The 25,378-nt window shown below is 42.1% G+C and overlaps 1 protein-coding gene across 1 annotated transcript; it reads right to left on the bottom strand.

The window, feature by feature from the left end:
• Window positions 1-938: 938 nt before the first annotated feature.
• On the bottom strand, window positions 939-25,068 carry SYT11 (synaptotagmin 11). Its single transcript, XM_079105047.1, is given in 12 exon segments — window positions 939-4,364; window positions 6,590-6,638; window positions 6,640-6,723; window positions 6,725-6,739; window positions 17,097-17,198; window positions 17,200-17,415; window positions 17,417-17,455; window positions 17,457-17,483; window positions 17,485-17,532; window positions 17,534-17,653; window positions 17,655-17,941; window positions 24,694-25,068. Coding segments are annotated over 12 exon segments (1,332 nt in total). The 5' UTR covers window positions 24,728-25,068; the 3' UTR covers window positions 939-4,053.
• Between the last annotated feature and the right edge of the window lie 310 nt (window positions 25,069-25,378).

Genomic DNA, 25,378 nt, shown 5'->3' with positions numbered 1-25,378 from the left:
AGTACCAAAAAAAAAAAAAAAACAAAAAAAAAAACAAAAACAAAAACAAAAAAGGAAATATGAGCTGTGGAGGTAGTTGGGTTCAAGCCCCAGAACAGAAAGCACAAGAGACAGAAAAGCACCCACCAGTGGCTCATGCCTGTAATCTCAGTTATTCTGGAGACTGAGGCAGGAGATTTTAAGGTCAGCCTGGGAAATTTAGCAAGACCACCTTGTCTCTAAGGTGTGTGTGTGTGTGTGTGTGTGTGTGTGTGTGTGTGTGTGTAGAAATAGAAATGGAGTGAGACAGAGGGGAAGGAAGAAAAATAGTCCCTTTTCATGGCCTTGTCAGAACTTTTCTATTAGATTGAGGTTTCATATAACAATTTGATGTGAATTACCAGTTCCTAGGCTTTGAACAAAAGGGCAATTTAATGAATTTCCAAAACTTATCCCAAATTTTCTATAGCAAATCTAGTTCTGGACCTATTGAGCCAAGTAGCCAGAAGGCTAAGTAGAGTTTTTAGATCTATTTATTTTTTTTTAAGTGCCATACTGGGGATTGAACCCAGGGGCACTCTACCACTGAACTACATCTCAACCCTTTTATTTTTTATTTTGAGATAGGGTCTTGCTAAATTGTCCAGGCTGGCTTCAGACTTTCAATTCTCCTGACTCAGCTTCCTGAGTCATTGGAATTATAAGCATACGCCACCACACCTGGCTCCAATCTGCACTTTAAAACAAATGCCCCAGATGATTCTGAACCAGGTGGTCTTGGGAAAACATGCCTAGAACATACTTTGGGAGTCTCAGTGTTAACTTAATTCATAGTTAACCGGTTTCCAAGAGAATCATACTGACATTACTGTGCCTATTTAATGTGAATCAGTCTTTATTTTGCACTGGTGTGGTGCATTAACAAATTCAACATACAAGATAGCATTACATATTGTAGGTTAGCGTTACAGCATTATGCAGTTTCACACAATTCATGTTAGCTTTTTCATTTGTTTTTTTTTTTTTTTAATTTGACACATTTATTTCATTTTTGTTTCATTTTTACAAGAGAAGACACAAGGTAAAGAAAGACGACCACTTTGGAGAAGGATCATGGTGAGGGCAATGTCACTGTCGTGGCCATGGTAAAAGCCTTCCAAAAGGGACTTGCATTTTCCCTCTCCTGAGCAAGCCACCTCTGTCCCACAAACCAGTTCTGTTTTCATACCTAGAGCACTATCCATAAACATGTACATCTTGGCCGTGCTCCACTGAGAACTGAAAGAAGGAATAACTCATGAAGGGACTTCTGTTATTACAGAAAACTCTTGTCTTCTCAAAGGAATCAAGATATACACAGAAGGACTGGCTCTTGGAAAATCAGAAGTGACCATTCCCTAACCTATTCCTGACCACGAGTGCTTTGTGCAAAAGGTAGGATGTGACTCTCTTGTCTTTCAACTGACTCTCCAGAAGAGGCATTCTGCCTCCACCCTTCCCAGTTAGCTCTGGAAAGAACAAATTTGAAAACCAAAGTTAGCTAAGAAACTTTGGGACAGCAAAATCCAGGGCATGATGGATCAGGCCTGAGGTAGGAGGGAGGAATCCTATACTGTCCACCTCTTCACCTTTTTCTGGCAAAGACACTGAGGCAGTTCCTAGCCTACAGGACTACTGGTTCCTCCCCTATCACCTCACCATCCACTGCTCCGTAGACCCAAAGAATGAAAGGAATAAAGCTACAAGGAGATGGGGAAGAGAGGAGTGGGGTGAGGCTGTTTTCCCAGACTAAGTCAGGAGGAGCTACAGAGGCACACACAGCAGGGCAAAGACCAGACTACTTCCACCTGTTGCTTTGCATTGTTTCTGGGAAGGAAACCAAAGCGGGTTGCTCAGTGATTTCTGATCTTTAACATTAAGGCGATGAAGAGGAACCATTTAAAATTTTTTCCTAATGGGGCTTCAGAGTGCTCCTGCCAAATTTACATTAAAGTATCTTGAAATGCATTTTTAGAAAACAAAAATTATTTTCTTCTACGTATGATACAGTATTTACATTCCATGGGTTAAAAGACAAAGACTAGTGCTATGTGACTCCAAATGATGATGGATGAGATAGTGAGTTGAATTATGGGGACTGGAGGGGGAATGACAGGGACAAGAACAGAGAGTGGGCTTTGTGCCTGCACAGAACTGCTCTGCATTGTCAAGAATATGGGCTAACAGAAAACCAAACAAAAGAATTGGGTGTGTGTGGGGTACAGATTGGATTTAAATCCACTAGACCTAAGGGAATAACAAAGGCAATGTTACCATACCACCCTGTCCATGGAGACTCAACTTTTCTATTCCCTCCTTAGAAGCAAGTTAGAAAGGAATGATCTTGTGGATTGAAGTGGACAATCCAATTTTGGTTACTCTTTCAGGCCCTGGGTCAAGTGTTGTTTATTTGATTGCATTCCTCTTCAGATTGTGGAAAAAATATGTACTGCTTGTTAAGCTCACCTGTGGGTAATGAAGCCTCTGCCATATGAAAAGTCTCAACAGTGGAAACATGGCTGCACAAGGAGTAAGGAGTCCTGAATTCAAATTTCAGCACAACACTGAATCTCTCAACCTGTACTGCCCAGTGGTTCCCTTATTCCTTTGCCATGTCATGAGACTCAGAAGTTCCTTCTTTGTTTGAGGGAAAGGATGTTCTTAAACATTCAAGTTATTTTTATGTATGTATGTATGTATGTACGTACGTACGTACGTACTGGGAATGGAACCCAGGGACTCTACCACTAAGCTACATCCCTACCCCTTTTTATTTTTTATTTTGAGACAGGAATTTGCTAAATTGCCTGGGTTGTTCTCTAACTTGCAATCCTCCTGCCTCTGCCTCCCGAGTTGATAGGCACCACCGTGCCTGCCCCCGGTTACTATTATTACTCAGCCACACTGTTATTTTTTGAGCTATTATTGAAAATTTCAAGGAGAAAGAATCATTTCTGAGGGCCTTTTGTGAAGCAAAACTTACTTCATTGCAACATCTTGAGTCACCTCAGAAGATTCTAACTCTTCTCCATGGTCAGCCTTTCTGGAAAAATAAAGGCCAATGTAATTCTTCAAACCTCTGAGGACTTCCAACCCATCAACCAAGGAATGGCTGTCACTACCAGATATAACTGCCAAGGGGATGGCAGTCATCTCATTTCTCCATTCCTTGTCCTCATACCTGCAAATAACATTTGGAATCTGCTGGATGATACTCTCCTATAGCTGAATTTGAAGGCTCCAAATCTCCTGTTAAAGAAATTGTCTAGTTTTGTCAACCCAAATTCTTCCTGATAAATCCTGACGAGTTTTATGTGCTTTCCTGGGGCTGCCAGTTAGTCATAGACTACCAACTACCCCTTCATAGCAGGAAGATTAACAGAAAAAATACCCCCACTTTTCAATTACTCTTTCTCCTGCAAACCCTGCCTTATCTACTCACCTTTGTTTTTTGGATTACTATAGACCTCTGGACCTTGATCTCAGCCAAAGAGCAGAGACATAAGAGGTAATAGGGAGAAAAGATGGAGATGATGAAAACATGAGGCTTTACAAGAGCAAAAATATTTTTTCTGCCAAGGTGGGGAGGGGGGTTAACTCTCCAGAGAAGCCCAATAATAAAAAGAGGCCAATTTCAGGTAATCAGCAAATACGATTCGGCACAAAACACAATTTTCATGGATTAAAATCTGCAACTTGATATTGGCAATTAGGCTAATTTCTTCAGTTTGTATTAGACATGCAAGTATAAGGTTACAGTGTTATATATAGACTTGTAAGGGTCTTTCCCTCTCTTTGCCCCCCCATTTAAAAAACAAAAGAATTTCTAGTGCCTTGCAAAGGAGAAAAAAAAAAATTGTCTTTGCTAAGAACAGATCTGCGGCTGTGGTCATGTGGGATGTTCTTTGTGGGGTTTGTTTTGTAAGAAATTTTCTTCTACAACTAAAATGAGGTTCTGAGTCCGCTTCTCTGACATCTCTCTCTGCCACGTCTCTCCCCAGCCTGGCCCCAGGGTTAGAGGTGAGAAGAACAGGATTAGTACTCGCTCAGACTGTGCCACTTGGCTACAGGCTTGCGGGGACTCTCGCAGACCTCTCTCCAGTGCTCAGCACCACTGCTTGTGACACTGTGTGCCCCCAGGATCAGCCTCCCCACCACCTCGTTCTTGGTGGTACGATCGAAGTCGATGACAAGGAACTCAATGCTGATATCAGGCAGGAGGTCAGTTGGGATGTCATAGATGAAAGACTCATTGAAGACTGGGTTCAAAGTGCACTTCTTTACGTGGGTTTTCTTCTTGGCAATGCGCTTTCTGCCGTAGTAGACGTTCACCTTGACATAAGGATCTAGGGCCCCCAAAGAGAAAAGAAAAAGAGAGACAGGCCTATGACACAGTCCTCTCTTATATAATGGTGGTTTCATGTTGAGAAGGGGACTCAGCTATTCATAGCTTTGATGACTACCCCAGTGAAGTCTTCAGGATTGCACCATAAATGTACACACACTATACGTGAATCTGTCTGCTTGAACAAAGGGCCAAGAAAACCAAGGAGAAGTAGAACAGAATAACTTCCTCCATCAGAACTGAGGCAACCTCATGGTACTACAAGTATTTTCTCTTTCTGGTCACACTAGGGATTTTACCCAGAGGAGCTCTTTCACTGAGCTACATCCCCAATCTTTTTATTTGTTTTGAGAAGGATCTTCTTAAGCTGCTGTGGGCCTCACCAACTTATGGAGGTTGGCATTCATTTGCAATCTTCCTGCCTCGTCCCCCTTATTTTTATTTTTTAATTTTGCTAAATGTGGAGGCTGGCTTTCAATTTACAATTCTCTTACCTCATCCTCCAAAGTCACTGGGATTACAGGCATATGCCACCACACCCAGCTAGCCAGAAGGCAGCACTTTTTTTTTTTTTTTTTCCAAAAAATATTTTTAGGAACTGGGGTTGTAGTTCAGTGGTAATATACTTGCTTGCCTTGCCCATGTGAGGCACTGGGTTTCATCCTCAGCACCACATAAAAATAAATAAGTAAATAAAGATAAATAATATTTATAATACTAAGTTATAAATATAAATAAATATTATAATAAATAAAATATGATATTAATAATGTAAATATATAAATAGAACTAAGCATTACAATAAATAATATAAAATATAACCACATAATATTAATATTGTATAAATATAATAAATAATATAAATATCATTTATTATATATATTATATATATTATTATATATATCATTTATTATATATATATATATATTATTATATATATAATTTATTATATATATTATTAATATAAATATCATTTATTATTTATTTTTATATGGTGCCTCATAACACCTAGTGCCTCATGCAGGCAAGGCAAGTGTACTATCACTGAGCTACAACCCCAGTCCTTTCTTTTTTGTAGGTGGACCCAATACCTTTGTTTTTATGTGGTGCTGAAGATCGAACTCAGGGCCTTACACATGCTAGGCAAGTGTTCTACCACTGAGCCACAACCCTAGTCCCCAACTTTTTTTCTCCCCCCGAGGTGCTGGGGAGTCAAACCCCCTACCTTTTTTTTTTTTTTTTTTCAAAGTTAAATATTTTGTTTTTAATTATGCTGCAAAGGTATTGCTTTAGTTTATAAAATAATACCAACAAATGCCTTAATTATAAAATTGTTCTTCTGAGGGCTGGGAATATAGCTCAGTTGGTAGAGTGCTTGCCTCACATGTACGAGGCCCTGGGTTCAATCCCCCAGCACCACAAAAAAAAAAAAAAAAAAAAAATTGTTCTTCTGATACTGTACACCACTTTCCTCCACTCCCAGTTATTTCCAATGGAAAGGTCATTAAGATATTGACCCCAAATCCAAGGATGGATATAAGGAAGTTACAATATTATATAAGGCTAATAACAAGTTTATCTTTGAGTGACTTTTTTTTTTTTTGGTACCAGGGATTGAATTTAGGGGCGCTCAACTACTGAGTCACATCCCCCAGTCCTTCTTTATATTTTATGTAGAGACAAGGTCTTGCTGAGTTGCTTAGTGCCTCGCTAAATTGCTGAGGCTGGCTTCAAACTTACAATTCTGCCTCAGCTTCCAGAGCTGCTGGGATTACAGGTGTGTGCCACTGCACCTGGCTGAATTACATGATTTTTATCAGTAGTTTTTACCACAGATATTTCATGAATTCTGAATACTAGAGCCTTAAATCTACTCTAATAATCATTAGATATTGTAAAAAAAAAAAAAAACTACAAATTGTGTTTATGCAATCATCAGAAAGTTAAGGGGTATTTTCTTCCAGTATCAGGAAGCATTTTCAAGGGCATGGGGATTAACAAATACCTGCAGTGCTTTGGAGAAGTCATGACTTCTGGAGCAAATACTCAGCACCTGGCATGTATACCGTTTAGAATGCCTAGGGAAAATGTAAATACCTCCTTTGCTCACCTAAGCACCTCCCCACCTAGGGAAACCTATTGCACATAAAGACAAAAGCAAGGGTTTCTGAAATGTGGGGTATATCTGGGCCACAGGCAAGGACTATGGGGTGGTTCAGTGGTCACAAGTAGGTTGAAGTAAATAGCTGCTACCTGAGAGACCGGTGATATCCATCCTTCGGCAAGTGTCTGGCTTTGAGGACCACCACTGTCATTCTCTGTGCCACAGGCTGATATGACAGAGACACCTGGAGCTCCCCCTCTGCTAATGCACTTCTGTAAGGGAGAAGAAAGAGTAAGTGAGAATCCAGAAGGAGGGAGTAGGGCGTGGCACAGAAGTTGTGCAGAGAAGTGGGAAGAGAGGCAGGGATGAATAGTCTACGGAAAAGATGTTCATTCTCTGTAAGGATGTTATGATCCCTATTTAACACAGAGGGAAAGGAAGCAGAATCACTTCTGATATTAAGTAAATCATTGGCATGGAAGAGAAGCATAGCCTAGTAGTTAAGAGCATGGACTCTGAGGCCAGAGTGGCCTGGATTCCAAACTTACATTTACATTTAAACTTTTTAATTTTTTTTCACATTAGGGAAGTTGAGGCATGTGCTATTTCTTATCAAGACCTTCAACAAGTTACTCGACATCTCTATACTTCAGTTTTCCTCTGTACTTCATTTGAAAGGGAAACAAGTAACCTATCTCATAGGATATTAGGAACAAATGGGTTCAAATTTGGAAATTACAACAGTGTCCAGCACATAGTATTCTCTCATTTGATTCTATGGATAAACGAAAGTTTTGCCAGGTGCTGTGGCACATGCCTGTAATCCCAGCAACTCAGGAGGCTGAGGTAGCGGGGATTGCAAATTTCAAAGTCTGACTCAGCACCTGGGTGAGACCCTGTCTCTAGATAAAAAATGAAAAAGGGCTGGGGATGTGGCTCAGTGGTAGAGTATTTGCCTAGCATGCATAAGGTCCTGGGTTCAATTCCCAGCACTGAATAGAAAAAAAAAAAAATTATTTTTTAAACTACAGCTGGGTGTATACCTCAGCAGTAGGTGCAAGATTTAACATACACAAGGTCTAGGTTCAATCCTCAGCAAAGAAGGCAAGAGAGAAAAAAAGAAAGAACAAAAGAGCTCTGTAGGGAGGCAGGAGACTGGGATTGCAGTTTTAACCTTGCACTTACCATAAGGCCTTAGGCAAGGCCTTGTACTTTCTGAAGCTTATTCCTCCATTTCGCAAGGTGAATATCCACACCTTTTTTTTTTTTTTTTTTTTTTTTTTGGTGCTGGGGATTGAACCCAGGGCTTTGTGCATCCAAGGCAAGCACTGTACCCAGCTGAGCCATATCCCCAGCCCCTCCCACACCTGTTCTACCTGCCTCAGTGTGTGCACTTCAGTACACTTTCCAAGTTGCCTTCTTACCTAGCCCCTTCATCTTTGTTCTCATATCTTTACATTTTATTCTAGGCTATATTCTGAACTTAAGAAGGGGAAACCCTCTGTCTTGAAGAATATTTATTTATTTACCTTTTATTTTTACAGTACTGGGGATTGAACTCAGGAGCTCCTGCAGGTTAGACAAGTGCTTTCTCAGTTATATTCCCAGCCCTTCCTATCTATCTATCTATAGCTATTTATCTATCAATCTATACTAGGGATTAAACCCAGGGGGGATTTACCACTGATCTACATCCCCAGTTCTTTTTATTTATTTTGAGACAGGATCTCACTAACTTCCTTAGAGCCTTGCTAAATTCCTGAAGCTGGCCTTGATGTTGCAATCCTCCTGCATCAGCCTCCAGAGTGGCTAGATTATAGGTGTGCACCGTCATATTCGACTCACCCTTAACATTTAACATTTTGAACCACATTTGGATACTTAACTCCATGCTACATGCTAGGAATTCAGAGCTGATAGGACTCAGTTCTTGCTCCCCAGGAGTAATGCACGCAGTAGAAGACAGATGCAAGTAAAACATGTACATGTCAGAAAAATAGGAAGCCTGTCTAAGTGCTCTGGGCAAGAAGAATAGGCTGACATTGCTGGAAGACACAGGTTGACTTTTTCAGCTGATGTCTGGGCTGAGATGATGGAGGATAAAAGAGTATGAGGCAGCTTAGTGCAGTAGCACAAACCTGTGATCCTGGCGACTGGAGAGGCCGAGGTTGGAGGATCACAAGTTTGAGGCCAGCATCAGCAATTTAGTGAGACACTGACTTAAAAAGTTTTCAAAAGGGCTGAGGGATTATAGTTTTGTAGTGGAGTGCCCCTGGATTTAACTCCCAGTACTGCGGGGGGAGTGTGAGGCAATGAACAGATGAGCAGAGAGATCATGTACAGCCCAGAGGCAGGGACCTGAAAGGGTACGCTGTGTTCAGAGAATGGTGAGAGGTGAGGGCGCCTGAAGTTGGGGAGCTTGTCAGAACTTGGGAGGGTGGGTGAAGCTACACTAGGGCGAGAAGCTGGAGGGACATTGACAAAACAGCAGAGACTGTAGCTCACAGGCAAGAGGAGGTCTGTAAGTAGAGAAAGCAGCTAAGTTGTTATTTTATTAAAATGACTATGATTTTAGAGAAAGTTGGAGAATGAACTAAAGTAGGGGAAGATCAAGGAGGTACCTGTAACAGGCTAAGGAAATAGAAATGAGGCTGGGACAAGAAAAAAATAAATAAAAAGGAGGAATTTAGGGCATAAGTTAAATTTGGGACAATATTATCTCCCTGTTATCAAACTGCATTCTTTGTATTCTTCCAAGCCCCAAAGATCTGTCACCTTCTTCCAGAATGCTTAGATTGAGTAAAAACAGATTAACTATGTGCAGTGCCACACACCTATAATCACAGCAACTCTGGAGGTTGAGGCAGGAGGATTGCAAGTTAAAGGCCAATCTGGGCAACTTAGTTGAACTCCTGTATTAAAATAAAAAATAAAAAGGACTGGGGATGTAGCTCAGAGGTAGAGTGCTCCTGGGCTCAGTATCTAGTAACACACACACACACACACACACACACACACACACACACACACACCACAGCAACTTTCTGTGGGAGAAGAGCAGACTGATCAAGATTACTTCTAAAATTTCACTTAGTGGTAAGCATACAGATGCTGTGTCCAGTTTGCCTGGAATAGGCTGGACCCACAGTACTAGAGGGACCTGGGGACTAATAATTCTCCAAAATGATATGTGATCTTCTTCCACTGAACTTATTTCTCACTGCTGAGAAACTCTAAAAAATAGTTCAGGTGGGCCTAGTAGTGCACACCTGTAATCCCAGGGCCTTGGGAGGCTGAGACAGGAGGATTGCAAGTTCAAGTTAGCCTCAGCAACTTAGTGAGACCCTGTCTCAAAATAAAATAAAAAGGGCTGGGGGACGTAGCAATGGTTAAGCACCCATGGGTTCAATCACTAGTACCAATAACAATACAAAACAAAAACATAGTTCAGTAATTTTCCCTCAGATCACTTTCCCAACTCAAATGTAGGGGTTATAAATAGTGCCATGTTCTTGCCTTTTTATAAGTACTTTATACATTTGTGATTTAATGAATTGCTTCTACCCGTCCAGCCCCTAGCCTTTGCCCACATATGCCTCTCCCCTCTCCTTTTCCTCCTTTCCCCTGTTTGCATTAGAAAGAGGATGGAAGCATTCTACCCCATCTTCTCTCCCTCTTTTGCCACTAGGCCAACATTGGTTGGAGGTTAATTTGAGGAATACAGGAAGTGTCTCTTCATCCTCCCACTCTAGTTCATCATTCATTTCTTTAGTAACTGGAGAGGCAGACTAGTACTGCAGTTAAGCATTGGGCTTTCTCTAGAGTTGGACTGCCTGACTTCACTTATAGCTTACTAATTTCCCACTAGGTGACAATGGGCTGCATTACCAACCCCTCTAAGCCTCTATTTTATTATTATTATTTTTTTAATTTTCATTGTTGTAGATGGACAGTATGCCTTTATTTGTTTATTTTTATGTGGTGCTAAGGATTGAACGCTAGTGCCTCATAAGTGCTAGGCAAGAGCTCTGCCACTGAGCTACAGCCCCAGCACCTTATATTATTATTATTATTGCTATTTTTTAATGGTACTGGATGCTGAACCCAGGGGCACTTTACTACTGAACTACATCTCCAGTCCTTTTGTATTTTTACTTTGAGACAATGTCTCACTAAGTTGCTGAGGCTACCTTGAACTTGCAATCCTCCTGCCTCAAGCTCTTAAATTGCTGGGATTACAGGAATGTGTCATTATGCCTGGATTAAAAAAAATTTAGGGGGTTGGTACCGGGGATTGAACTCAGGGACACTTGACCACTGAGCCCACATCCTTAGCCCTAGTTTGTATTTTATTTAAAGACAGGGTCTCACTGAATGACCTAGTGCCTCATTTTTGCTGAGGCTGGCTTTGAACTCTCAATCCTCCTGTCTTAGCTTCCTGAGCTTCTGGGATTGCAGGCATAAGCCACCACACCTAGCTCTGGCTAAAATTTTATACTTAGAGTTTTATTCCTTTTTCAGGGTAAATCTAAGTGGCTATTAGTGAGGACTTTGAAGTAGTCAGACTGAGTCTAAATCCAAATTCCACCAGCTAAACAACCTTGGGCAAGCTGCTTAACTTCTCTAAGCCTCAGTTTCTTATAGAAATAAAGTAAAATGGGTGAATTTACAGGCTCTCTAGCACATAGTAAGCCTTCAATAAGTTGTGATCATTACTATTATATCTATTATTAACCAAGTTTGATACCTGGGAGCTATGTGTGATTGTAGATGTTTATATTTTGTTTGACAAAGTGAAGGAAGATCAAGGAACCCTGAATCAGTGGAGAAGGAGGTTAGATAAGGCCACTGAAAAACAAATGCAGGTCTTCCAGAAAAGAGCCTTGCCTATAGATGCTACCACTCTGTCTTGATGTCCTTTTCCAACCTGCAAGCCGACTCCAGACTCCGAAGAGCATCAGAGGACTCAGAAAATGGACAGAAGAGGCTCCTAGACCAGCAGAAAGGTTTGTCCACTGAAGAATAGTACTGTACCAGGGTTGTGGGGTGGGGAAGCAGGAAACACACCCTCTGGTTTGTGTTCTTGCCTCTTGCTGTGTAGTAGGCTCCTTCCCACTGTAGTCAACTGGCCATGCCCTGAGAAACTTCCACTGCCACCTGGCATACTTAGATCCAACCCCCAGGGGCCAGGGAAGTCCAGGAATTTGGAAAAATATTAGAGGCATTCGGTCAGAGCATAAACTGGGTGCTGGTTCAATGCCAGGTTACAATGAGACATCCTAGATTCAACACTGCAGGATCCTTGCATCCTCTGAAGCTGGAGTCAAAAGAATAGAGACTGAGAAAGTGACTTGTTCCATCCCACTCTCCGCCTTCTGTTCACCATCTCTTCCTCAGGGCTCTGCCACCCCTATTCCCTTTATTTTTTAAAAAATTTTTAGTTGTTGATGGACATTTATATAATTTATTTATTACTATGCAGTGCTGAGAATCTTAACTCAGTGTTTCACACATGTTAGGCGAGTGCTCTGCCAATGAGCTACAACCCCAGCCACCCATTCCCTTTCTGACACCCCTTTACAGCAGCTCTGTGCTCCATTCCCTGCCTTCATCTGTCTTGCAGGTGAGTCTTTTCCAGCACACCCTTCTCTGTAGCCTCAAACCTGGGAAAGCCACTGACCAGCCTGACTCCTCCACATAGCTCATGCACTGGTGGTCCAAGCTTGGGAATGGAAGATGGCTTCGTGCCAGGCTGCTGCTGGGAAGACTGGCAAGGAAAGGGATTGATTTGGGCTGGGAACAAAACAGTCTCAAATCCAGGGCACTGGACAGAGCGGCTAGACAATGGCATTTGCTAAACTGCCAGGGGTTCTTGGCAACAGCTAAGTTTCTTTCCACTTTATTAATTCTTTTATGAGGAATAAGCTAGGGCTGGGATCCTGAGCAATATATCTCCTAGGAGAAGCCCCAGACAAGACATCTGAGCCTGTGTAGCCCCACAACCAGAGCCTTCCAGACTCCAGGTTTCCTAAGCTCATTTTTCCCTACCAGTGCTTACGGGCAGGACTATTTCATCTGACCCATGCTGGTATTCCCTAGTCATTTATACTTGTGATCCCTAGGGGTGCAGTTTCCAAATGTCTACCCCCGATCCTTCCTACTGTAGCCAAGAGTAAGTCTGCTTTTTCTGGTGAACATCAACTAGACCTGCTCTGAACCATTAAGTCTTATTCTGATCTGTATAGGGTTCTCCCCTCATAGCAAGGAACCTAATTCTCTTCCTCCAAAGATACCTGGGTGGAGAATTGTAAGAATCACATTTTTATAGTCAAACCCCTACCCCAAGCATGGACTTTTTTTTTTTTTTTTTTTTCTTTCTGTATTTGGAATTGAACACAGGGGCACTCTGTTCTCAAGCTATACCCTCAGACATTATTTATTTATTTAAAATTTTTTTTTGGTATCAGGGATAGAATCTAGTGGTGCTTAATCATTGAGTCACATCCCCAGCCCTTTCTTAAAGAATATTTTTTAGTTGTAGATGGACACAATACTGCTATTTATTTTTATGTGGTGCTGAAGATCGAACCCAGTGCTTCACATGTGCTAGGTGAGCGCTCTACCACTAAGCCACAACTGCAGCCTCTTTTATGCTTTGTTTTCAGACAGAGTCTCAGTGGTTTAGGGCGTTTGCTAAATTGCTGAGGCTGGCTTTGAATTTGGGATCCTCCTGCCTCTGCCTCCCAAACTGCTGGGATTACAGGTATGTGCCACCATGCCCAGCCCTTTTTATTATTTTAAGACAGGGTCTTCCTAAATTGCCAAGGCTGGCCTCAAACTTGCTCCTGCCTCAGTGTCCCAAGTCACTGGGATTACTGGTGGATTGCCACCATGCCTGATCAGCTGTGGTCCATTTAAAGAAGCTCAGGACTGGTCATCATTTCTCACTGTCTGAAAAATGCCTGACTCTGAGCAAATAATTCTCCTCTCCGGGCCTTAGTCTCCTTCGAGGCTGGATGATGAAAGCTAATGGGATCACTTTGGGAGCACACTTTTATCTATTATAAATATACAGAAAGATATAAGAAGCTTCAAAAATTAACCTGAACTTGGGCACATGATATGTGTCTGTAGTCCCAGCTACTCCCAGATTCTGAGAAGGAAGAATAACTTGAAACCAGTTTGGGCAAATAATGAGACATTCCCTCTACTTTTCTCTCTAAAAAAGAATTAATTCTTGATTGTTCATGTAGGGAGGTGACAGTATCAACTATAATGCCCAATATATTTGAGTTGGTTCTTGGGACTAATTTTTAAAAATTTATCTATCTATCTATCTATCTATCTATCTATCTATCTATCTATCTATCTATCTATTTACTTATTACTTATTTTCAGTACATGACACTGTACCCAGGGCCTCATGCATGCTAGACAAGCACTCTACCATTGAGCTATATCTGCAGCCTGGAACTGTTTTTTTTTAAGATGACAACTTTGTTTTCTAACATTCTATCCCATAATAAATCCCCTATTAAGAGAAGGGAGGTGTCACAGAGAGGGTTAGCGGGTAAAGAGGGGAACAGTGGGAAAGAAATGATTGACAAAGTAGATAATAGAAAGTTATCAGACTGCTCTGAATTTCTTCAAGTCTGTTGATGACCTGAGACAATGGTCATGGGAATGAGAGGGCTCTTAAAATCTCAAGATTTATAAAGGACCTTAGAGGTCATCCAGTCTAGCTATTGAGATGGAAAAGAGAGAAAGAAAAAGGAACAGTCAATTTTCTAGGAACATAAAAAGAGTTGTTACATATGTGTATTAAGGGGAGGGAAAAGGGGGATGTTGTTGAACCTTAAGGTTTTGTTTCTTTTGTGATTTAGGGTGGAGGTGGCCCCTCAGCTTCAGGGCCCGAGAAAGGTTTACTTAGGCAGACTGTGGCTAGAGTATCACTCTGAAAGAGGCCACTCTGCTAATTACAGGGAAACAGACTTACCCTCACTTAGTCTTTCTTTCATCTGAATGCATTTTTCTGGGTCCCTGCTCCTGGTCCTCTGTCTCAATGATGAGGAAGGAGCCTACCCCTCTGAGAGCAGAAACTGTCAGGCATGGTTAAACACCCTTTTTCCCCCTTGTCTTTCTGCTTGCCTGCCCCCCCCAAAGGGTCTTTGCCTCACTAGGCCCAGGCGCTGGGAAACAGCCTCTCTCCCAGCCCTCAATGGCTCTTTTCAAAAGAAAGAGCCATTGACAGTGCTGCTTGGAATGGGAATTGGGTGGAAAGAGAAAAGGGGGGAGGGGGGGACTACATTAAGGTCTAGCCTTCACTGCAGAATGGAAGGAGATTCAGGTGGTGGCTGCAGACTTGGGCATCACAAAGGGGCAGCTGAGTGGGGATGGGCATTCTGCCCAAGTAAAATGGCCCCAAAGTGAAGGAGGGAATCAGAGGGAGAAGAGGTGCTTGAGAAGTTATTTTAGGGGCGAAAACAATCAAAAGGGTAACTAGAAGTTGTCTGCTTTTCCAAAGGAACATAGACATTTTGATTGAGAGATTTTGCTACTGTGGATGATTTAGAAAAACAGAGTTTTAAACAAGTAATCAGGAAAGCTAAGCTATAATCTTGTAATTAATGTTATTCTTACAAATAAAACTGTATACATGAGGTATGGGTTCAGCCCCCAGAATCTTTGACACACAAAATCTCTTTGTTTTTTACACCAACTTTCCTTACCCCCTCATCTATCCTTTTTCTATATGTAAAGTTCGAATTATATTCTAAAGACTTTATATTAAGTATTTAGATACTCAGTATTCAAAGCATGGCACCAGAATAGACATCAAACCTAGTTAACATTTTATTTTTCCATGCAAATAGAGAGGAGCAGCAGCCAAATTAATCCAAAATTCTTTTCCAGAGATGAGTGTATAACTGTAATTCCAGTAACTTGGGAGGCTGAGGCAGGACAATCACAAATTTGAGGTCAGCCCTCAACAATTTAGGGAGATTCTAAGCAACTTAGGGAGATCCTTTGTATCAAATAAAAGAATTAGGGATGTGGCCTCTGTGGTAAAGCACACCTGGGTTCAATCCCTACTACTAAAATTCCTTCTAGATCAGTGCTGTCCAATGATGGTAGCAATGTTCTGTTGTTGGACTGTCCAGTATGGTAGTTTACTGCATACATGTGCCTCTTAAGCAATTGAAATATGACTAGTGTGACAGAGGAAACTCAGATTTTAATTGTATTTAAGTTAAAATTTAAGTAGACACATGCTAATGGCTACAGTATTGGATGACTGAGGTTTTCTTTTTTCTTCTTTCTTTTCCTTTTTGTGGTGCTAGGGACTGAACCCAGGGCCCTCACCCATGCTAGGCAAGCACTCTCCCACTAACCAAACCCCTAGTTCAAGACAGCAGAGTCTTCTGATGTTTTAGCAGGCACTTTCTTTTCTTCTTCACAAGGGATGCTTTTCCATTTGTCTTTGGCCCATAGTGAGTTTATGCTCTCTGATCACATTCTGAAAAGTCACAGAAAGGAAACAGCTCAGAAGCATTCTGGTTGGCAAGGGCAACCAGGCCTGTGATTTTTAAACTGGCCAAGGGGAACTTCCCCATGGATCCAATCAGGAGCTGACAATATGTATGTTATGAGTAAGAACAAAATGCAGGGCTTCAATCAGATTTTCAATCTGAAAAATTTTTTTTTTTTTTTTTTTCGGGGGGTGTAGGATCGAACCCAGGGCCTTGTGCTCACAAGGAACGCACCCTACCGACTGAGCTATCTCCCCAGCCCCTGAAAATCTTTTATAAGTCTACTTCCTCCTGAACTTCAATTTTCAAATCTACAGGCCTTAGTGGGACTTGGGCGGTATAGCTCATAGTGACAGCCAGAGTACTTGCCCTAGCATCAAGGCCCTGGGTTGGATCCCAGCACCATAAAAACACAAAAACAAAACAAAACACTAAAGAGAGAGGGGCCAGAGACAGAAAAAAGCTGGATGGCTAAGTTTAAACTTAACTCATATTTTATGTCCCAGAAGAAGCATCCATACTGCTCCTGGTATGAAATTAGATTAAATAAAAATTTTAAAATATTTATTTATTATTGGTACTAGCAATTGTACCCAGGGGTGCTTTACCACTAAGCTATATCCTCAGTCCTATCTATTTTTTTGAGGACAGGGTTTTAGTAAGTGCTGAGGGTGGTCTCCAAATTTGCAATCCTCCTACCTCAGCCTCCCAACTGCTAGACTTACAGGCATTTGCACTGCACCTTACCTCATTGCTACTTTCTAAGCTAGAAAGTGGAGTGCATTGTGCTATTGGAACTTGCTTCTTCAAATAATTAAATATTTGTTTTGTTTTGTTTTATTTTTTCAGTACTAGGAATTGAACCCACACTTGCTAGGCAAATGCTTTACCACTGAGCTACATTCCCAGTTCTTGGAGGAACTAATCTGCCAGGGCCCTCCGTTCTATTTTGACTATTGCTTATCTTGATAACCAAGAACTTGGGTTAAACTCTTTATAGCCTCTTTTTGCTATCTTTCCCAATCCCCCTTCCCTTTCCCCCTTGAGATCTTGTTTCCCCAACCCACCATCCCTCCCCAACCTACTCCATCCTCATCACCTGGATGTTCCTCTTGATGATGTCCCTGGTCAGTTGTACCTTGCCTGTGCTGGGATCCACCCCAGCCAATGGCACCATCACCTCCCCAATGACATCATCCCTGAGAGAAGCGATCAAAGCTGAGGACGAGGGAATGTAGCACCAGGTCCTGCAGCTGGCTGTAAGGAATGCCGTAGAAGGTGAAGGTCTCATCAAACAACGGGGTCCAGGGTTCCTTCCGCAGCACTCTGGTCTTCAACTCGATGCCGCTGTCAGGAAGGATGGTCATTTTGATGTAGGGGTCAGAGCCCTGGGTCTGGTCATCCATCACTGGCAGGCCCATGGGCCTCCTGGATTGTCACCACCAGGGCTTTTTTCGGGGAAGTTATAGTCCACTGAGAAGGTGAGGGGATCCTAACATGACATCCTCCTCTGGAGATGATGGAGAGGTGGTTTTTGCTCTCCCCGGGGGTCAGGCTTGTAATAGGGCTCCTCAGTTCTTCCCCATAGTACATTTTGATGGGCAATTGGTCTATACAAGATCCGGAGCTAGGCCCCCTAGGATCCTTGTCCTCGGCTCAGCAGGCCAGCCTCTGCTGCATCCACCAGTAGGTTCCCCGCGTCCACCTTCCCTCCCAGGCCATCTTTGTCTCTCCGCACTTTGATGATTTTCTTCTTGTTGCTGAGGGTTTCTGTCGGGTATATGCTGATGCCTTTGAGCATGGAATAAACCTTGTATGGTGGGGTCTTGTGCTTCTTCTCTGCCTGCTGGTGGCAGCATGTCCAGACAAAGACAGTCACCGAAACACACACACCACCAGTACAGAGGCCCCCATATGAGGCCAGCCACCACACTGGTGACACATCTGAAGGCAGAGACCAGAGATTACGTCAAAAGCAGGTGGATTACAACCCCTTGTCCAGAGCCCCCTGCTCAGTGCCTCTGCTGGAGTCAAGCTAATCTGCAACCTAACTTTAAAGGAGACTGTGCTCATTTTGGCTTTGGAGTTTCTCCCTTCTCTTAAAGATGCCTTCACCCCACTCTCTCCATTCAATCCACGCCTATCTTTCTGCCAAACCTAGATGAAATATTTAGCTTTCTTTGAAGTTGCTCCACCTGTCTCTGTTCTTTTCTTGATCTTCTCATCAGTAGTTACAGACCTTAGTTTGATCAATATTGATTTGTGCTTCCCATAAAGCTGCTCTGTATGTATTCTAAGGTCACCTTTTTCCCTGTGACCTGTTCACCTCGACTGTTACACAAGGGCATGAGCTGCTACTTTGGTTTTAGGAGGACATTCCATAGCACCCAGTACAGGTTTGCAAACAGTGATCCAGTGTTGACTGTCAGGGTGTGTGGGAAGGTTGTAGAGTTAAGTTTAGATGTCTTGATAGGGGTACCAAGGGACAATAGAAGTGGATGGGTGAATTAAAAGAACTCTGGGTCTGCATACTTTCAAAATATATTCCAAAATTGTCAACTCCAGATAACTTAAAGTATTTTAAAATAGGAAAGGAAATTAGGGATTGCTGGGAAAGAGATCAGATCTTAATGTCACCTTTTCAGGCAAGACCTTCCCTGACTACCCCATTAATTAATTAATTATTAATTAATTAATTTTTGTGCTAGGGATCTGACCCAGGGTCTCTTGAATGCTAGGCAAGCACTCTACCACTGAGCTGCACCCCCAGTGTTGATTACCCTATTTAAAAGTGCAACCCTTCTCCACCCTCAACACCCACACTTCCTAGTCCTGTTTAATTTTTCACATGCCTCGTCATTATTGCTCACATATACGTGCGTGCATGCAAGCAAAAATACATCTGTAAGAATAAATAAATACACATACCACCCATAATTTTACTATTTCTTGTTTTTATCTTCTCTAGAAATGTAGCCTCAAGAGAACAGAACTTTCCATCTGCTTTGTCATGGCTGTATCCCCAGCACTTAAATACACAGCAGGCACATTTATATATGTGTTTGATGAACAAATAGCTAATGAGAAACGGATCTTTTTCTCTTCACTTTCCCTCCTCTTGTCCTCTTTCTAACAAATATGGAACCCTGCCTTAGATAATTAAGTTTGGGTTCCTTCCCCTATCTCAAGTTCACTGAAGGCAAATTGGGTTTTGGCCTTAAAGCTCTAGAAAGGACTAGTAGCTTTCATCTTACTTTTTTAAAATATTTTTTAGTTTTCAATGGACATTTATTTATATATTTATTTGTAGTGCTGAGAATTGAACCAGTGTCTTGCACATGCTAGGGAAGTGCTTTACCACTGAGCCACAATCCCGCCCTCACCTTACTTAAGAAAGACTTGGGAGGCAGGGAGAGCTAAGGAAATAAACTTGATTCCAGCATATTCCATATTTTTCCTGGAACATCCTTCTACTAGGCATCTGCATGGCTCATTACCTCACTTATTTCAGGACTCTGTTCAAACCCACCTATCAGAGAAGCATTTCCTGTCTGCCTCAAGTGAGATGATATCCCTATTACTCTCCTTAATTTTCTTCATAGTGTTTATTACCCTGACTTATGTTTGTCTGTCTTCTCTTGCTAGATAAGTTTAATAATAGTGACATTGCCTGTTTTGTTCACCTATATTCTCAGGTCCTAGAACCATGTGGAGCATAGTAAGTGCTCAGTGAACAACTTAGTTTATTCAAACTACCTCCACAGATTAGAAAAAGAGGATGAGGTCAGTATGATTGCACATCAGGGATAAATATAAATTTTTACTTAGACTTAAAAACCTACCTATTGGCAATAACCTCACCTGATAAAGTTGGTACAAAATGACTTAGCAGTTTTGATGATCAGAGGCTTGGACTAAAATTTAGGTTAAATCAACTTGTACTATAAGCACAATGTCCAGATCTCACAAGGGGTAGTTATCAATTTCATCTGCACTGGTCACAAGACATATAGAGCATTCAGTATAGGAAAGATAATAATAAAACTGCAGTTTTTTGGTGTGTGTGTGTGTGTGTGTGTGTGTGTGTGTGTGTGTGTATGTATGTGCATTTATCATGCTCCTGCCAGGGACATGCTGAATCAAAGAACTCATTGAATAGGACCATTAATATTTCTACTCTTTAAGAAATCTGAAAATCGAGAAATCTGTCTAAGGCTACATACCAAAAAATGGCACTGATGGGATTTAATTCTAGTCTGTCTGATACCAAAGTCCATAAAATACATAATGGATAATCACTATAGTAAAAACCTAGAAACTATATCAAATAAAAAATTGAAGAAACTGGAGCTGGGCTATCTAGGAATATAATCATCTTTAATTAAAATTATTTTAGACATTTTGATGGAAGAGGGTTGGCTTTGATGTTACATTCAAGTACGGGAACAGCACCAATGTGCACAGGCTATAGGAAAACAGATTTTGGACTCAGTGAAAGCGTCAAATTATTATTAAACTGCCTCACAGCCAGGTGTGGTGGTGCATGTCTGTAACCCCAGTGACTTGGGAGCCTGAGGCAGGAGGATAACAAATTCAAGACCAGCCTCAGCAACTTAGGGGAGACCCTGTCCCAAAAACAAAAGGGCTGGGAGATGTAACTCGGTGGTAAAGTATCCCTGGGTCCAAACTTAATGTACTAAAAACCAAAACAAACAAACAACAAACAAAAAAAAAACAAAACAAAGAACTGCCTCACAATAACCTGTATTGTCTGATGACAGCAATTCTCCAATAGAAAAATTTCAAACAAATAGTCAGATCATGATTGGTCAGACATTTTTAAAAGGAATTTCTTCAATGGGGAATTGGACTAGATGTCTCAGAAATTCTACCTCAACATTCCATGGCTGTACAAAAGTTGGGAACCAATAAAAGAAGGGATTACATTTAACAGTAATATATCGAAGGAGTAAAATGTATCATTCTTTCTTTGAGTTGTTTTGCACATGCTAAGTAAGTGCTCCACCACTGAGCATCACCCCCCAACTCTTAAACCATCATTAACAAAGATAATCAAGGTGAGTAAGTCCATGTTCAGGGTCATACTGAATAATAATAGTGTTCCATCTCAAAATATGAAATAAAAAAATACGCAGTGTTTAGGGAGTTTTCAGGGAGTTTGCTGAGGCTGTTCTCAAACTTGTTATCCTCCTGCCTCAGGGAGTTTTCAAAAACTGGAGGCAACCTTAGTGGCAAGCTCCTTGAGGGCAAGCAGGAATAATACTTGCTTTATCTTTGAATCCCTCAGAGTCTTATACATCTAATAGAAGGTCAGTAAATATTTGAACAACTGATTAGATTCTGTTTGTCAATCAGAACAGCCACAATCTGAAGTGGCTCTTCATTCCTCAATCAGAGGCTTTCCTACAAATGGCTTTTTTTTTTTAAATAAAGTTTTTAAAAAATATTTTTTAATTGTTAATGGACCTTTATTTTATTTATTTATATGTGACGCTGAGAATTGAATCCAGTGCCTCACACATACTAGGCAAGCGCTCCACCACTGAGCCACAACTCCAGTCTACAAATTGCTTTCTACTGTTTAGCGAAACTGAACACTAATTGCTTCTGTAAAAAGAGAAAAGCAGGCAACTATAAAGAAAGGTATTTATATATATGTGTGTGTGTATACACATATATATTACACACACATATAAATATTTATATAATAAATATATATATTGATAAATTTTTTAGTTGTAGGTTATCCTTTATTTTAATGTGGTGCCAAGGATTGAACCCAGTGCCTTAGCACATGACATGTTAGACAAGCACTCCACCACTAAGCTACAGCTCTACCACAAGAAAGGTATATTTTTTGAGAAGGATTTGAAAAGGAATTCTAAAGGTCCAGATTGGGAAACATCTGTGCAATCCTTTTGGCACTAGTATAGATAGATTTACTCTGGGATATTGAGGGAATTCACTGCTGCTTAAATGCATCCACATTTTTGAGGAAATGGAGGGAAGGTGGCAAAGAGAGATGAAAAAGAGTCTAATAATTTAGATAGAGAAAGACAAACAGATGAATCCGGGTATGAATTATCCAGGTGCTCTCCCTCATCCTGTTTCCCACCTTTGCCCTACTTTCTCCATTTCAGTATTTGTTAACTCCGGCCTGTGTCCCCAACACCCAAGGCAATGAACTAGAAAAATAAGAGATGTTGAAACTCAAAGCCCTCTGTCTTGCTTTAGTCAATAGTTTGGTGGGAAAGGAAGTTGGTACTAATGACTGAAGTGAGTGATTTAAAGTGGTTGTACATTTTAGTGACCTGTGCTGCTTGCTTCTTTTGTCCTTCAAGGTCATGGATAATTTACTGTTGGCTTGGTGTATCCACCTAATGCTAGTGTTTGAAATGAAGTACTCAATGAGCTGTGAAGAAGCCAGAAGCAGCAGATCTCTATGGAGAAGATCTCCCTCTGTAAGGGTCAAGAGAATTACCAGACACATCTGGGTCAAATTCAACTACTCTAGCTACTTCATCTTTGATCAGGCCTGATTTTTTTTTTTTTTTTTTTTGGGGGGGGGGTGGTATGGGGAATTGAAACCAAGGGTTCTTTATCACTAAGATACAATTCCAAGCTTTTTATTTATTTATTTTTTTAATTTTAGGAAAGTGGCTTAGGGCCTCATTAAATTGATGAGACTATTCTCAAACTTGGATTCTCCTGCTTCAACCTCCCAGGTTGCTGGGATTACAGGCTTGTGCCACCATGACTAGCTCACACCAGATTATTTACACTTCCTTTCTTAAACATAGCCCTTCACTGTCTATTAGGCCATAATATAGTAAATGAGAATAAACTTTGGCATTACACATGATTCAAATCCTAAGCACTAACCTCACTAGTTTGTTTTGACTTTAGCCAAGTTATTTTATCTTCCTGAGCCTGTTTCCTTATCTGTTATATAATTATACCTACAACAGAAGGTATTTTTTAAGATGAAATAAAATGTAGTATGTAAAAGATTGATATATATTTTCCACTTTTCTATTAATATTCCCTCTAATGGAAGTAACTTTATTATATTCTACATCATCTACTTTTCCAAGGACTCTGAAACTGTGCTTAGAGAAAGGCATATTTTGGAAACAGGACATAAGAAGAAAAAGAGCAGGAAGACATCATGGCTTGCTCATGTGATCACAAAAAGTGACTGCAATTTTAGAAACTTAGGACTGAAAGGATAGAGGTGTAGAAAGGGAAGAGGAAAGAAAGAAATACCATCAAAAGATTCAGCCATGTGGAATAGATGGGATCAAGCAGTAAATGGGTGTGAAAATCTGTTATTTGGCTATTTCCCCTGATCTGATGTCTTCTTCCTTATATGGAGGGATAGAACATATTAGATTCTGCTCATTTCCATATAGCTCTTACTGGGGAGTGAGAAAAGCCATTTCTATCTGGTTCATGTGCCTATCCTAAATACTGAAATCCAATGCCTCAAACCTTAAGTCTGAGGGATAGAAACCCTAAGGGACAGGAAGGTTCTTAATGGGGCAGCAACTCTAAGTCGCTTCCCCAATCTAACAGCAGCAGAATAGAGGAAGAAGCAAGGCAATTTAATTTATTTATTTGACCAGGAAGCACAGCATAAGTTTGCTCTCCTAGTATGTTTTGGAGGAATTCCCAACAGAGGAAAAAACTTGCTTCTCAACCTGTCTTTCTCTCACATTCTTCTTTATTTTCTACTCCACTTTTTTGCCCTAGGGAGTGTAAAACTGATCTTGAAGCTCACAGGGCTGGGTCCGGGACCAGCCGCTCTGAGATGATGTAATGCTTTCTCTGGTACACAAAGCGGCCTCCCCAGAGCTGGGCCTCTCTCGCCCCTCCCCCTCAGGCCTGGAACGCACCCCGCCAGCACCAGAGCGGGTGAGTCCCCTTTTTGAAAAGCTAGCCCAGGGAAACAGGGAACAAAGGCCCTCGGAAGGAGAGCCTAGGCGCTGCCAGGAGGCCAGAAATAGACCATCACGTCATCCCCCAGTCCAGCAGCGCCTAGCGCCATTTGGTAGCATCAGTCGGACCCCACCATTACGATGCAGAATGGATCTTGCAGGGTTACCGTTTCCCTCCCAGACCCAGCATCCAGCTGACCGGTTTAAGGAGTGGCTTCCTTTTTGCTCCCCACCCCCGCACCCATCTTTCACCAGAGGCCGCCGCCTCCCCTGGCTGCCAGCCACACAGCCCACAGCCTCCAAGCTGCCATCTTGATGCCCCATCCCCCTTGCACCCTCCCTCCCCCGCAGTCCTTAGAAGTGGGAGGGGGAGGTAGGGGCACCGCCCTGCGTGCCCCAAGGGGGAGGGCTCGGCCTACCCCACCTTTCCTCCCCCAGAAGGATTGTGTCCTCACGATCGCAGTTTCTCACCTCCAACAGTGCTGACAGTGCACCATACAAGGTTTTAGCACCCAGGACTTCCCCGCCCGCGGTGTCGTTCTGGCCTTGCCAGCCCCTGCAGCCGACAGTTTAAGTTCAGACGCTGTCCACTACCCGGTACCCACCACCAGAGGCCCGATCCTAGCGGGGCTGGCACTTTGAAAGCTCTGTCTGGGCTTCAGTCCCAGCACACTGTCGGGCCCTTTGGCTTTGCAACGGTTCAAACCACCTCAAGCTTAGTTTCCCGACTCTACTTACCAAAGCTAGGTCGGATATTGGTGATCTCAGCCATGTCGTAATCAGAGGCTGTTGCTATAAATGTTTTCGTAATGGTCAGAACAACTCTGGGAACCCCAGTTAATATACCGAGGTGCTGCTGTAGCGCTGTAGGTCAGGGATGGGGGAAGGTATCTGGCGGACGTCCCCTGCGACGGTCCGATCCCTGGTTGCCAGCTGCGCCCTCCTCGCTTAAGATGCTCCAGGGATGTTCGGAGCTAAGGATGCAGGTGCCAGTCATACTGGTCCTGATGCGAGATAGGCTCCGCCTTCTTCCGAAAGGCCCTCGGCAGAAGACTCCGCCTCTGTCCGAAAGGTTGCCGGAAGGCAGGTCCCTCCTCTTTCCGGAAGATCTCCAAAAGGGAACCCTCCCACCGCCGAGTTGTCCTGAGAATGAGGTTCCCGACCACTGACCGGCTGTAGGTGGTTAAGGCAAAAGTACCTAAAGCCATCGTTAAAAAGGTAGGTAGGTCCGCTGTCATCCCAGCTACACGGGACGCTGAGTCATTAGGATCTCAAGTTCAAGACCACCCTCGGAATTTAGCAAGACTCTGTCTCGAAATAAAAAAATAAAAAGGGCTGGGATGCCAGCTTAGTTGTAAAAAGCCGCTGGGTTCAATTCCCAGTACCTGAGGCTCTGGAGGCAGGGTGGGGAGAAAGTGTAGGT

The sequence above is a fragment of the Sciurus vulgaris genome, assembly GCF_902686455.1.
Source record: "Sciurus vulgaris genome assembly, chromosome: 1".
In the NCBI taxonomy this organism is placed as follows: Eukaryota; Metazoa; Chordata; class Mammalia; order Rodentia; family Sciuridae; genus Sciurus; species Sciurus vulgaris.
This window is presented reverse-complemented; position numbering and strand designations above follow the sequence as displayed.